General features: G+C 47.5%; 1 protein-coding gene across 1 annotated transcript in view; it reads left to right on the top strand.

Annotated features, from left to right (window-relative positions):
- myo3a (myosin IIIA) overlaps window positions 1-14,133 on the top strand; it is a 683,164-nt gene that overhangs the window by 39,152 nt on the left and 629,879 nt on the right. Inside the window, exon 2 of the mRNA XM_072508449.1 lies at window positions 2,238-2,421. Coding sequence (XP_072364550.1) covers window positions 2,238-2,421 — 184 coding nt within the window. The remainder of the gene's footprint in view (window positions 1-2,237; window positions 2,422-14,133) is intronic.

Here is a 14,133-nt window from a genome sequence, read left to right as displayed (position 1 = left end):
CGATCCTGGGGCTAAGTGTTGACGCCGGAGCGTTTTACGACGGCGTCAACAGGCCCCTAGGATCAGCGATCCTGCGCCGCACAGTGGGCCAGGTTGGAACTGGAGCGACTGATGCAGCTCCAGCTGCCGATTCGGGCATCAGAACGGGCACCGCAGGTCTGCGCATGCACGCCGCGGCCGTCGTGAGTTTGCGCATGTGCGTGGGTTGCCGTCTCTGCGCCAGCCCCGACGCAACATGGCGGAGAGCTACAGCGGCCCGGCACGGAGGAACATAGGCCCCCAATGGGATAAGCCCACCCGCCGATCGGTAGGCCCCGGTAGAGGCCCCCCCAGAGTCGGATCCCCCCTTCCTCCCACCAGGTCACCCCCGGCAGGATGAACGCTGAGGTCCCGCCGGGTAGGACCAGATGAGAACGACGCCAGCAGGACTCGTCCTAACTCGGCGGGCACTAGGCCCGTCGCGCGGGGGGAATCGCCAGGGGGAATGCGTTGAGCGGCTCCCGAACGGCGCCGTGCCGACCCAGCGCAGGGTCGGAGAATGCCGCCCCCTTTACTGGATCGCTATTGTATCTTGCTATCTTTCCTTGTTCCTGTCTATTATTACATCAATAAATAAACCTGAATTAATCTAAAAAATGCTTGACGATGTCAGGAAGTTGTGAATGGCACTATATATTTGGGCACGGTAGCACAGTGATTAGGCACTGTTGCTTCACAGCTCCAGGGTCCAGGTTTGATTCCCGGCTTGTGTTACTGTCTCTGTGGAGTCTGCACATACTCCCGTGTCTGCTTGGGTTTGCTCCGGGTGCTCCGGTTTCCTCCCACAGTCCAAAAATGTGCAGGTTAGTGGATTGGCCATGATAAATTGCCCTTAGTGTCCAAAAAGGTTGGGTGGGGTTAATGGGTTACAGGATAGGGTGGAGGTGTGGGCTTCAGTAGGGTGCTCTTTACAAGGGCCGGTGTAGACTCAATTGGCCGAATGGCCTCCTTCTGCATTGTAAATTATTTGATTCAATGATTCTATGATTCTAAATGCAAGTCTTTTATGTCTACCTTTCAAAGGGGACAGAAGAATGTGATGGTCACCTCAAGTGATTTCTGGTGTGTGTATACCATAACCAAGAATTAACAACTAATTAAACTCATATGAATTTATTAATTGCACTGATAAAAAGGACTAATAAAACTAATATGAATTTTGGACAGGGTAGCACAGTGGTTAGCACTGTTGCTTCACAGCACCAGGGTCCCAGGTTCGATTCCAGGCTTGGGTCACTGTCTGTGCAGAGTCTGCACGTTCTCCCTGTGTCTGCGTGGGTTTCCTCCGGGTGCTCCGGTTTCCTCCCACAAGTCTCGAAAGGCGTGTTGTTAGGTAATTTGGACATTCTGAACTCTCCCTCTGTGTACCCGAACAGGTGCCGGAATGTGGTGTCTAGGGGCGTTTCACAGTAACTTCATTACAGTGTTAATGTGAGCCTACTTGTGACAAGAAAGATTATTTTTTTTAAATTAAAATTAAATTGGGTTAAAACCAATATTCATGCACTTGGAGTAAAAGAGACCACTACCTGCATGTTTATTTAGGCAATCAGCTTTATGCCACTGAACCTTCGCTACACAACAGATCCCAGCAGTACAATACATTCCTCAGATGAGCCTTGTACCCTCGCAGACCTTTGTCAGCAAAACATTCCTCTGGAAGACCTTGGGTGTTTATCGTAGAAGGAACAGACATTGAGACAAAGATTATGTGCAACCTCTTGGAGAAATCATGAAGGATAGACAGTGCCTAAACTAAGAGACACCCTGCCTGGGAACCATGTAATCTAAACAATGTTCTTTGTACGTGGCTGACAGTGTTTAAAGGGTGCTTACAATTCTGTAGACTGGCAGAGTGTTGCTCTGTGTAGTTCTCTCCCATCATATGGTGGAAGAATAAACGATAATGCTGTACCAGAGTCACCTGAGATAATTTCATGCAAACTTTGCAACACAGGGATTCCGATCAATTCCATTTCATGCTATCGCACTCTCTGCACAGATGAGGACATGGGTAGCTTATAATAAGAATCTTTGCTGGCTGATGATCCTTTAGCCATAAGCAGAAAAATGTTTTGAATAAGCCTGGGCTGTAACAAACCCTTCTGTAAATTCTGACTGGAAGAGAATAGAATGCTCTGAATGTTAACAAGTGCTCAATGTATTTTATTTATTGTTTCTTTTCCATTGTTTATCAGGGTATCACTGTTAGGGATGTTCCCGTTAACCGGAAGAACGATCATCTTTGACAGCTTCCCTGATCCCTCAGATACGTGGGAGATTATTGAAACCATTGGTAAAGGAACCTATGGCAAAGTCTTCAAAGTATTAAACAAAAAAAATGACAGCAAGGCTGCAGTTAAGATTCTGGACCCAATCCACGTGAGTAAATGTGCTGATGTTTGCAATGCGCTGTTTCCTTTACATTTTACCCAAGCCTTTCCAAATGTAATTGGGTGAAGCATTATGAGTTAAGTTCATGTGTAATGATCGATCAAACATGTTTAAAGTAGCTATAACAAGAAAGGAAGAGCAGAGAGCTGATGATAGCCTGAAAAAAATACCTGTCTCTTGGATTTACAGCCTGCGCTGTGTTTGGTTCTTCACAAAAGAACAAAACCTTCCGATCAACCTGTTCACAGCTAGATATCACACCATTACTATTCATTCAACTTCTCTAAAGCCTGTCTTGATTGATGCCATTTTAGCATTTATTTTCATTTGTTTCAGTTATTCGGAAAAATAATGATTTGACATTGATTTATTGACAGTACGGCCTGAAGTGAGGCAATAAAAGTCGGGTTCAATGCAATGACTGTAAATGTGTTGGGTTCCTGAATCACAGACAACAAGGACTCATAACAAAGAGTAGTTTTTTCACCAGCTCAGCAGCTACTGCGACTCTTGAGCTCTGCCCGAGCCCCCGGAGGCAACTCCCACACTCACGACACGTGGTTTCTTTTGCAGCCATGTCATCATGTTATCATGTGAACACTTGATCTACATCTTCCCTGTTTAGTTAGAACACCCGGTGGTATGAGATGTAACAGTGTGCGTAATCGGAAACTACATACAGAACATAGTGTAACATACAAATGAAACCATCTAACAATGCAGAACAATTTACATGTACAGCGAGACAGGGACTAAACTGTTGCAGGTGGTGCATAGCCCATCGCGTCTCCTTTTCCCTTACCACTTTTCATTGTAGAAAAATGAGATTCTTGGTCAGTTCTTGGCTAGGTGGTAATAAAGTCCTGGAACCTCATGTTCAGCTTGCTCAGGCTCCCTGAACATATGGTTATGTCAGTTGGTGATGTAGTCTTACTCTGGCCAGTGCCCTTACTGTGGCCAGCCTGGAACATTCCATCACCGTGTTCTGTAGGTGCAGGGTTCACTGCATGAGTCTTTGAAATAATCTGCATGTCCACTGGTGTGGGGGACGTGTGCCATAGGCCAGATGATTGAAATGTTGTTTCAGCTGTTGATGGTGGTTCTGATATCTGTAGGGGGAGAAGACAATTGCACCATCGGGTACCATCCGAGGCTGACATATAAGTGTTTACTTGGGGGGAGCTGGTTGTGTACCACTGCTAATTGATCATGGCCACATGCAGTCTGGATCCTGACCATTTGACCAGGTATTAGGCTGCCATGCCTCTGTGGAATTTGCTTCTCAATCTGTGCAGTCTTCTGCACTGTAAATTCTATGACTGTGTTGCATGAGGACATCATTCACGTTGGTTTCAAGTTTGGGCTGCAGCAGATACTTAGCAGTACGAATTGTGGTTCTAATACATCTCAAAAGAGTCACTATGCTGGCAAGGGCAGGCCCTGTTGTGGTAGACTTTGCTGGCTGAGGAGTGCAGCAAAGTAGTCTGTGCGATCCTGTGCATATTTTTCTAGTAGATGATTGGCTGAGTGAGCCTCCCATTCTGCCAAACCGTTTGACTGTGGATACAGGGGACTGCTTGAGATATGCTTAAAGTGCAAAGTTACGAAAATCAATTGGAGACAAATTGGTGAGTATTGTCTGTTGTGTGTCTCTGCGGGATGCTGTGTGTGGCGAAGTGTCTCTTGAACTTGATGATGACTGTAGTACTTGTTATGTTTGGCAGGTAGAAGAGTTCAAATTACCTGGAATATAAATCAACTGAGACTAAATGTTGTTTACCATTCCATTGAAAGATATCAGCTGTTGTGAATGACTATGGGATGTCCGGGACCTCATGGAAATGCAATGGTTATTTTGCTTGATACGGCTTGAGTGCATTGCATGGTGCACATCTGGAGACTTCCTTTTCTATGTCTGCGTACATGGAGGGCCAGTATAGTGATCCCATTGTTCATTGAAACATAGAAAATAGGAGCAGGAGTAGGCCATTCGGCCCTTCAAGCCTGCTCTGCCATTCATTATGATCATGGCTGATAATCCAACTCAGTAACCTGTTCTCTCAATAAATAGTAATAATCTTCATTATTGTCACAAGTAGGTTTACATTAACACTGCAATTAAATTACTGTGAAAATCCCCTAGATGCCCCATTCCGGCGCCTGTTTGGGTACACTGAGGGAGAATTCAGAACGTCCATTTTCGGGACATGTGAGAGGAAACCGGAGCACCCGGAAGAAACCCATGTAGACACAGGGAGAACGTGCAGACTCAGCACAGACAGTGACCCAAGCCAGGAATCGAACCCGGGTCCCTGGCACTGTGAAGCAACAGTGCAACCAATTGCGTATATAGCGGTCACCATCTGAGGCTATAATCTTTCCCTCTATAATCATTCCCCCTGCAATCTTTGATTCCGTAGCTTCTTGGAAACATGTTTTGATCTCAACTGCTTTCTGTGATAATGAATTCCACAGGCTCACCACTCTCTGGATGAAGAAATTTCTCCTCATCTCAGTACTAAATGGTTTATCCCATATCCTTAGACCGAGATGCCTAGTTTTGGACTCCCCTGCCATTGGGAACATCCTTCCTACATCTACCTTGTCCAGTCCTGTTAGAATTTTATAGGTTTCTATTAGATTCTCACTCATTCTTCTGAACTCCAGAGAATATAATCCTAAATTACTCAATCTCTCCTCATACATCAGTTTCGCCATCCCGGGAATCAGTCTGGTCAACCTTCACTGCGCTCCCTCTATGTCAAGAACATCTTTCTTCAGAAAAGGAAACCAAAACTGCACACAATATTCCAGGTGTGGTCTCACTAAGGCCCTGTATAATTGCAGCAAGACATCCCTGCTCCTTTACTCGAATCCTCATGCTCGGAAGGCCAACATACCACGTCCCTTCTTTGTCACCTGCTGTGCCTGCATGCTTACTTTCAGCGACTGGTGTACAAGGGCACCCACATTTAGTTGCACATTATCTTCTCTCAATCTATTGCCATTCAGATAATAGTCTGCGTTCCTGTTTTGCAAGCAAAGTGGATAACCTCGCATTTATCCGCATTATACTGCTTCTGCCATTCATTTGCCCTGTCACGCAACTTGTCCAAATCTCAGTGAAGCTTCTCTTCATCCTCTGCACAGGTTATCCTCCTACTCATCTTGGTGACATCTACAAATTTGGAGATATTACATTTAAATCATGAAGATAAATATTGTGAATAGCTAAGCTCCAAACTCTGGTCCTTGTATTACCCCACTAGTCATTGCCTGCCATTTGGAAAAAGACTTGCTTATTCCTACTCATTGTTTCCTGTCTGCCAACGAGTTTTCTGTCCATCCCAATACACTACCCCTAGTCCCATGTACTTACTTTAACATGCTGATGATCTCTTATGTGGAACTTTGTCAAAAGCCTTCTGAAAGTCTAAATAAACCACATCATTGGCTCCCCCTCATCAACTCTACTTGTTACATTCTCAAAGAATTCCCGTAGATTCGTCAAGCATCATTTCACTTCCATAAATCCATGCTGACTCCGTCCAATCCTGCCACTGTTTTCCAAGTGCTCTGCTGTAAAATCTTTGACAATGGACTCTAGCATTTTCCACAAACCGGCATCTGGCTGCCTAGTCTATAATTTCCTATTTTTTCTCCATCTCCCTTTTTAAATATCAGCTCTGATGGCGAAGAATGTGCAGAGCCCATAGGGAATCTCTCTTGAGGATACCGGTCAGTCCCTCATGATGGCATTGCGCAATTGTCTACAAGTGATGTCTACTTGTTGAGGTATCATTGAGTTCCTGAATTTGATGAGAGGAGAGCACCACCATTATCATGATATCTATGTCTTCCTCATGATTTGCCTGGTCTGTAATGTCTAAGAAGGCACTGGAAAGGGCACTGACCAAGTAGAGCTTCTTGTCGATGATACTGAGATTGTAATATTGCTGCTTTAGCATCGTGCATTGTAGCCATGCAACCTCCGTGTGGGGAGGTGTTTTTAAGATAGTTATGAGTGGCTAATGATCTGTTTCAACAGTTGCAGGACAACCATATTGTAACCAAATGGTGTCCTTCTGCACTGCTGGAATTCTATGATTCTATGAAATCATGACATTTGTGACAGGTGAAGACGAAGTCCTTTCTCAATCTATGCAATGAGTCTCAGTGTCAGTGAGGGCCCTTGAAGCAAAGGCTATTGGTCTGCCATTCTGGATTCTCTGCTGATATAAGTCCGGGTGCTCAAACGTCAAAGTATTGTAGCATCGATGGGGCTGCGAGTGCCTGTTTGAGTCTGTTGAAGACTGCTGTTTGCTGCTCTTGCCAGCACCATTCAGCATCCTGGTAGAGAAGTTGATAAAGAGGTCCAGTGACCTCACGATAACTGGGAATAAACAAAAGATAATTTGTGATAACAAGAAAGTGCTGCAGGATGTACTTGTCCACAGGATTGGACATCTGTCGTATAGCCATTTAATTTTCTGTATCGGGCTTTATACCATCGTTTGTGAGTAAATGGCCCATTTGAGGGAACCTGATTGAGTCTGAATCTACAACTGAAGGATTAAACTTCAGCTGTATAGTCCTGATTCTGTCAAGGACGGGACAAAAATATGAATCATGTTCTTGTATACTATGATCAAAAACTAGGATGCCATCGACAATGATTTCTCAAGGTTGGCCTGCAAAGAGTTGATCCATTCACTGCTGGAAGACCCTACTGCAAGTGGAGCTCCCATAGGGCATGCAAAGTAAACGGGGACATGAATATGGTTAGCTTTGAGGATTCTTCATCTAGCGGGATCTGACAGAACTGACATTTCACATCGAGGATGCTGGGCACCTTCGCATTTTGCTTATCTACTATCACATGTTCCACTGCTTTATAGGGTGATGAGGTCCAAACCGTGTCTTGTTCAAGTGCACTGTGTCAATGCATACCCTGTGCCATCTTTCTTTACTGCAGCCACCATTAGACCTAACATTGTCCTTACATTCTGTTCAACTATATGAAACTTGAAACTGCTCTGTGCTTAATGGACGGTTTGTCCACCGTAAGCCATGAGGTTTTCCTGGATGCTAGGGTATTGTGCTTGATATGGGTTTCAGCCCCATAACATTCAGCTGGACACTTTGCGCAAGTGTCAATCTTTACCTTCAGTCTTGCATGACTGCAAATTATGTTGAGGGTGGTGAAGATCACACTCTTTCCTGTGACGGTGTCAACACTCTCACAATAGAGCGTTGTTGGAGGCTCTGTAGCTTCGCTGCTTTAGCTGAACTCCAGTTCATTCACCTTACAGACGATCCTATCCGTGGAGCACCGACCAGCTGTCAAGTTGCTGATAGCAGAGGAGGGCAGCTGTGATGTTGATCTGCAGAATCTAGCAAAGTGATTCCATTTCCCACATTTGTTACACCTTTTACCACATGCAAAACAGTTGTTCTGTTCTAAGGGCGCTGCCCTCTGTAGTTGGAGCAGTACATTCGTACCCTCTATACTGCAACTACTTCTGCTTCCTGCCTAAAATCTCTGCTTCTCGTTTCTGAATATCCGTTTAACATGCAGAAACTAATAGCTGTTTGGAACATAGATCTTTCTCTCGCAGCAGTTATTTGCAGACTAAATTGCTGTTAATTCCACAAACTATTTGATCCCTGATTAGTTCATCAGAGAGAGTTCCACATTCACATTTCTTTGCTAGTATTTTCAGAGTGGCCGTGTAAGAATGTATTGATTCATCTGCTCTTTGCTTTGTTGAGTTGAATACATATCTATCAAGGATTATATTTTTTACCACAAGACAGATATTCTCAAACTGCTAAAGGTTATTTCAGGGTCCTCTTTTCCCTCTTACGACTGGAAAACAAACGAGTCAAATTTCTCGACGGCCTTGGGGTCCGCTAAGTTTAATAAGGTTGATGTGTTTCACAGACAGTATACTCTTGCACATGGTTGTCAACATCTCTATTGATGCCTGGCCAATATACTGACGGCCTGGCACGTCTTCGACACTTCCCTATCCCTTGATGCCTTTATGTATCTTTTCCAGAATACCTCTTCGTAGGCAGGACGGCATTACAATTCTGTCTCTTTTCAACAGGAATCTATTTATAAAGTCAGGTCATCCTTGATACTTTGAAAACTGATCATTGACATGGGTACCACCATTACACATGAGAACACTGATGTGTTGGGTACTCTGGATCTGTGGAGACTGCATTTACCTTAGCAGTAACATAGACAGGCTACCAACACTTGTAATAGTACAACTCTATTTTATTTAACTAAAAGCTGTTAAACATACTTGCACTGTGGGTCGACACTATGTTAGATTGACTGAAGACCTATGCCTAACCTGACCAGCCTATACTGCTGGCACATGGTGGATGTTTGTGCTACTGACTGCGGGCTCTGTCTGTCTCAGAGGCTGCATCCCAAATAAGCGGGAAAACTAGTGCCCTCTGTCTTTATAGTGACCGTGCCCTAACTGGTGATTGGTTGCTGTGTTGTGTGTGTTGATTGGTCTTGCAGTGTGTCAGTCGGTGTGTGTCTCTGCACCATCATATACTGATGTGTATATTATTACAAACACCATCCACCAGGTACGCGGTATATACTTGTGCGACTCGGCCAATGTTGTCTACCTCATCTGCTGCAGGAAAGGATGTCCTGAAGCTTGGTACATTGGCGAGACCCTGCAGATGCTGTGACAATGGATGAACGGACGTTGCGCTACAATCGCCAGGCAGGAATGTTCCCTTCCAGTCAGGGAACACTTCAGCAGTCGAGGGCATTCAGCCTCTGATCTTCGGGTAAGCGCTCTCCAAGGCGGTCTTCAGGACGCGCGACAACGCAGAATCGCAGAGCAGAAGCTTATAGCCAAGTTCCGCACGCATGGGTACGGCCTCATCCGGGACCTGGGATTCATGTCGCATTACATTCATCCCCACCAACTGGCCTGCGAAATCCTACCAACTGTCCTGGCTTGGGACAATTCACACCTCTTTAACCTGGAGTTACCCCTCACTCTGGCTCTGTAAAGACTTAATTACCTGCAAATGCTCGCATTCAAAGTACCGTCTTGCATCTTTGACTTTGTCTATATAAATGTTTCTGGAACCTACCTCTCCATTCACCTGAGGAAGGAGCAGCGCTCCGAAAGCTAGTGATTTGAAACAAACCTGTTGGACTTTAACCTGGTGTTGTGAGACTTCTTACTGTGCTCACCCCAGTCCAACGCCGGCATCTCCACATCATTGAAAACTGATGCAATTGCCATTAGGCCATCTTTCTCTTCGTTTTTTGATCACCAGTTGAAGTATGATGGGCGGGTTTCTCCACCTCACCGCCGGGATTCTCCGTTTCGCCTGCTGGTCAATGGAGTTTCCCATTGTGTGGCAGCCCACACCGTCAGGGAACCCCCGGGCTGTCGGCAAAACAGAGATTCCCGACGGCGGAGAATTCAGCCCTGTGTCTTTTTCAGTTTCATCCCGTATTAAACTTAGCTTTGCATCAGACACAGGTTACATGTCTGCGGCAAATGTGGCATGTGCTTCCACATTGAATACTTATTCTGATGCTTTCTCATCATCGTAACTCGTAGCTCTTGACAATGCATCTGCTACAACTAGTTCTTTGCCCGGGGTAAAGTTTAACGTGAAGTCATATGGTACGTAGTTTCATCATCATATGCTGAAGTCTCGGCGACATGTCATTGGGATCTTCCTTTATTATGTTGACCAGAGGACAATGATCTGTTTCCACAATGAAGTGAGGTAGGCCACATACATAGTAATGAAACTTGTTTATGCCCGTTAACAGTCCTGGGCATTCTTTCTCGATCTGTGCATATCTCTGCTCCGTCAGAGTCATAGCACAAGATGCATACACAACTGGTTTCCAGAGATTATTTTCTGCTTTCTGTAACAAAACTGCACCAATGCCATTCTGACTGGCATCCATTGATATTTTTGTTTTCTTCGTGGAATCAAAAAATGCTAAGACCGGAGCTGTAGTTAGTGACAATTTCATGTCTTGCCACTCAGCTGCATTCTGAGGTGTCCCTAGAAATACAACCTTCTTTTTAATCAGATTTCTTAAAGCTTTTGTTCTGCTGGACAGATTGGATATAAACTTGCCCATAAAATTAACCGCATCTGTAGAATTGCTTTCTTATCCGTTGGTATTGGCACCTGACTAATGGCATGAATCTTACCATGATCTGGTTGTACACCTTCTTTTGATATGACATCTCCAAGAAATTTTAGTTTCTGGATACTAAATTGGCACATTTCTCTGTTCAGCTTTAAACCATAGGGATTAACTCTTGTTGGGACTTTCAGAAGCCTTTCACAGTGTTCTTCCGGAGTGTTGGACCATATGATCACATCATCCATACACACAAACACCTGGTATTCCTTCAATAATAGTTTCCAATGCATGGCGGAAAGCTGATATTAGGGTAATCGGTTAAAACAATAACGGCCAAAAGGAGTGTTAAAGGTACACAATTTTCTGCTTCTACTATCCAGACGTAGTTGCCAGAATCCCTTGGAAGCGCCAATTTATATAAATACTTGGCATGCGCCATTTCTGCTGTTGTCTCTTCTCTTTTAGGTTTGGGATAGTGTTCTCTTCTTATGTTATCATATGAATCTTTCGGTTCAATACATACTTTTAAGTCCCCACTTGGTTTACGCGCACACACCGTAGAGCTTACTCAGTCTGTCGGCTCAGTCACCTTCAATATGATATTGCATTGTTGCATTCTATCTAACTCTCTGTGTTATCTGACGGTCTCTGTGGTAGTATGCATTAGGGGTCATGTGGGACTGTGAAGCCATGATGTCATTGGCTGACAGATCCCGGGTCCTGGTTGGACGTTGACCTCTAGCTCCGCCCTGAAGGTGGAGTATAAGTACCTGGAGTCCTCCCCCGCAGGCAGTCTACTACTGAACTGCGGGGGAAACAGTCACGCTTAATGAAGCCTCATCGACTTCACTCTATTCGTCTCTCGGAGTCTTTGTGCGCTACAATTTATTAAGCGTGACTAAAGGACTATGGAGCTCAGGATCATCCCGGAATGCCTGAGGATCAGCCCCCACGCAGTGAACGCAGCAGCAGCTTTCAAGCACTGGCAGACTTGTTTTGAGGCCTACCTCAGAACGGCCACCGGCCGGGTCACAGAAGACCAAAAACTACAGGTCCTGCACTTGAGGTTAAGCACGGAGATTTTCTCTCTCATCGAAGACGCAGAGGATTTCCAGACGGTGTTCGCAGCACTAAAAAGTCTCTATGTCCGCCCAGTAAACCAGATCTACGCTCGCTATCAACTCGCAACGAGACGGCAACGTCCCGGAGAATCGATAGATGAATTCTACGCCGCGCTACTAATTTAGGGACGAGCCTGCAGCTGCCCGTCGGTGAACGCAAATGAACACACGGACATGTTAATGCGCGATGCTTTTGTGGCAGGTATGAACTCCTCCCAAATCCGCCAAAGACTTCTAGAAAAAGAGTCGCTAGGACTCTCAGAGGCACGGGCCCTAGCAGCCTCCCTAGACGTGGCCGCGCGAAATACCCGCGCCTACGGCCCCGACCGTGTGGCAGCCCATTGGGCTCCGTACGTACCCGTCGCGACAAACCCACCCCCCCCGGACACCCCACAGGCTTGCGCGGTCCAAACGCCAAGTCGCACCGGGGGCGCCCGCTGCTATTTCTGCGGCCAGGCGAAACACCCCCGGCAGCGCTGCCCGGCCCGCGCAGCGATCTGCAAGAGCTGCGGGAAAAAGGGCCATTTCGCGGCTGTGTGCCGGTCCCGCGAGGTCGCCGCTGTCCCAGGAGAACAGGGAGCCCTGCACGCCGTTTACGCTACCCAACCACCCCAGCGCCCCATGTACGACCCGCAGGCGCAGCCACTCTGGGTCCCGACCACTGCGGTCCCGGGAGAACAGGGAGCCCTGCACGCCGCTTACGCTCCCCAACCATCCCCCCCCGCGCCCCATGTATGACCCGCCGGCGCTACCACTTTGGGTCCCGACCACCGCTCTCCCCGGAGAAGAGGGAGTTCTGCGCGTCTCTAACGCCCCCCAAACCCCTCCCCCGCACCCCACGTCTGACCCACCGGCGCTACCAATTTGGGTCCCGACCACCGCTGTCCCCAGAGATGAGGGAGCCCCGCGCGTTCCTAATGCTCCCCAACCCCCCCAGCGCCCCATGTGTGACCCGCAGACGCCGCCATTTTGGGTCCCGGCCACCACGAGGGGAGGAAGGGCGCCGCCATCTTGGACCACCCCAGACCTGTACGACGCATGAGGGTGGCCATTTTGTCCACCCCCGCCGCCATCTTGTGACCCCCCAGCCATGTGCGATGCATGGGGGCAGCCATTTTGTTCTCCCCCGACGCCATCTTGGACGGCAACAACGGACCCCAGTATCGACGGCTCCACGGGGTTCGAAGAAGACGCTCAACTACTACAACCACGTCTCGCTTCAATGACGCTGGACCAAGCTCGACCCCGGACACTCCAGACGACGACGACAACGGTGCTGATAAACGGGCATGAGACACCATGCCTAGTCGACTCCGGGAGCACGGAGAGCTTTATCCACCCCGACACGGTAAGACGCTGTTCTTTGACCACCCATCCCAGCGCACAAAAGATTTCCCTAGCTGCAGGATCCCACTCCGTACAGATCAAAGGCTTCTGCATAGTTACCCTAACGGTGCAAGGGAGGGAGTTCAAAAACTACAGGCTCTACGTCCTTCCCCAACTCTGCGCCCCCACATTACTGGGATTAGACTTCCAGTGCAATCTACAGAGCCTAACCTTCAAATTCCTTCGGCCCAATACCCCCACTCACTATCTGCGGCCTCGCAACCCTCAAAGTGCAACCCCCGTCCTTGTTTGCAAACCTCACCCCGGATTGCAAACCCGTCGCCACGAGGAGCAGACGGTACAGCGCCCAGGACCGGACCTTCATTCGGTCCGAAGTCCAGCGGCTACTAAAGGAAGGCATAATCCAGGCCAGCAATAGTCCCTGGAGAGCACAGGTGGTAGTAGTAAAGACAGGGGAGAAGCAAAGGATGGTCATAGACTGTAGCCAGACCATCAACAGGTACACACAACTAGACGCGTTCCCTCTCCCCCGCATATCCGACATGGTCAATCGGATTGCCCAATATAAGGTCTTCTCCACCGTGGACCTCAAGTCCGCCTACCTCAGCTCCCCATCCGCCCAAGTGACCGCAAGTACACAGCCTTCGAGGCAGACAGGCGATTATACCATTTCCTAAGGGTCCCATTTGGCGTCACAAACGGGGTCTCGGTCTTCCAACGAGAGATGGACCGAATGGTTGATCAACACGGGTTGCGGGCCACGTTCCCGTATCTCGGCAATGTAACCATCTGTGGCCACGATCAGCAGGACCACGACGCCAACCTCCAAAAATTCCTCCAGACCGCTAAAGCCTTGAACCTCACGTACAACGAGGACAAGTGTGTTTTCAGCACAAACCGGCTGGCCATCCTGGGCTACGTACTGCGCAATGGGATAATAGGCCCCGACCCCGAACGTATGCGCGCCCTCATGGAATTTCCCCTCCCGCACTGCTCAAAAGCCCTGAAACGCTGCCTGGGGTTCTTTTCATACTACGCTCAGTGGGTCCCCAAGTACGCAGACAAGGC

The sequence above is a fragment of the Scyliorhinus torazame genome, chromosome 6 (assembly GCF_047496885.1).
Source record: "Scyliorhinus torazame isolate Kashiwa2021f chromosome 6, sScyTor2.1, whole genome shotgun sequence".
NCBI lineage: Eukaryota > Metazoa > Chordata > Chondrichthyes > Carcharhiniformes > Scyliorhinidae > Scyliorhinus > Scyliorhinus torazame.
Note: the sequence above shows the minus strand (reverse complement) of the source record. Positions and strands in the feature narration are given on the sequence as shown.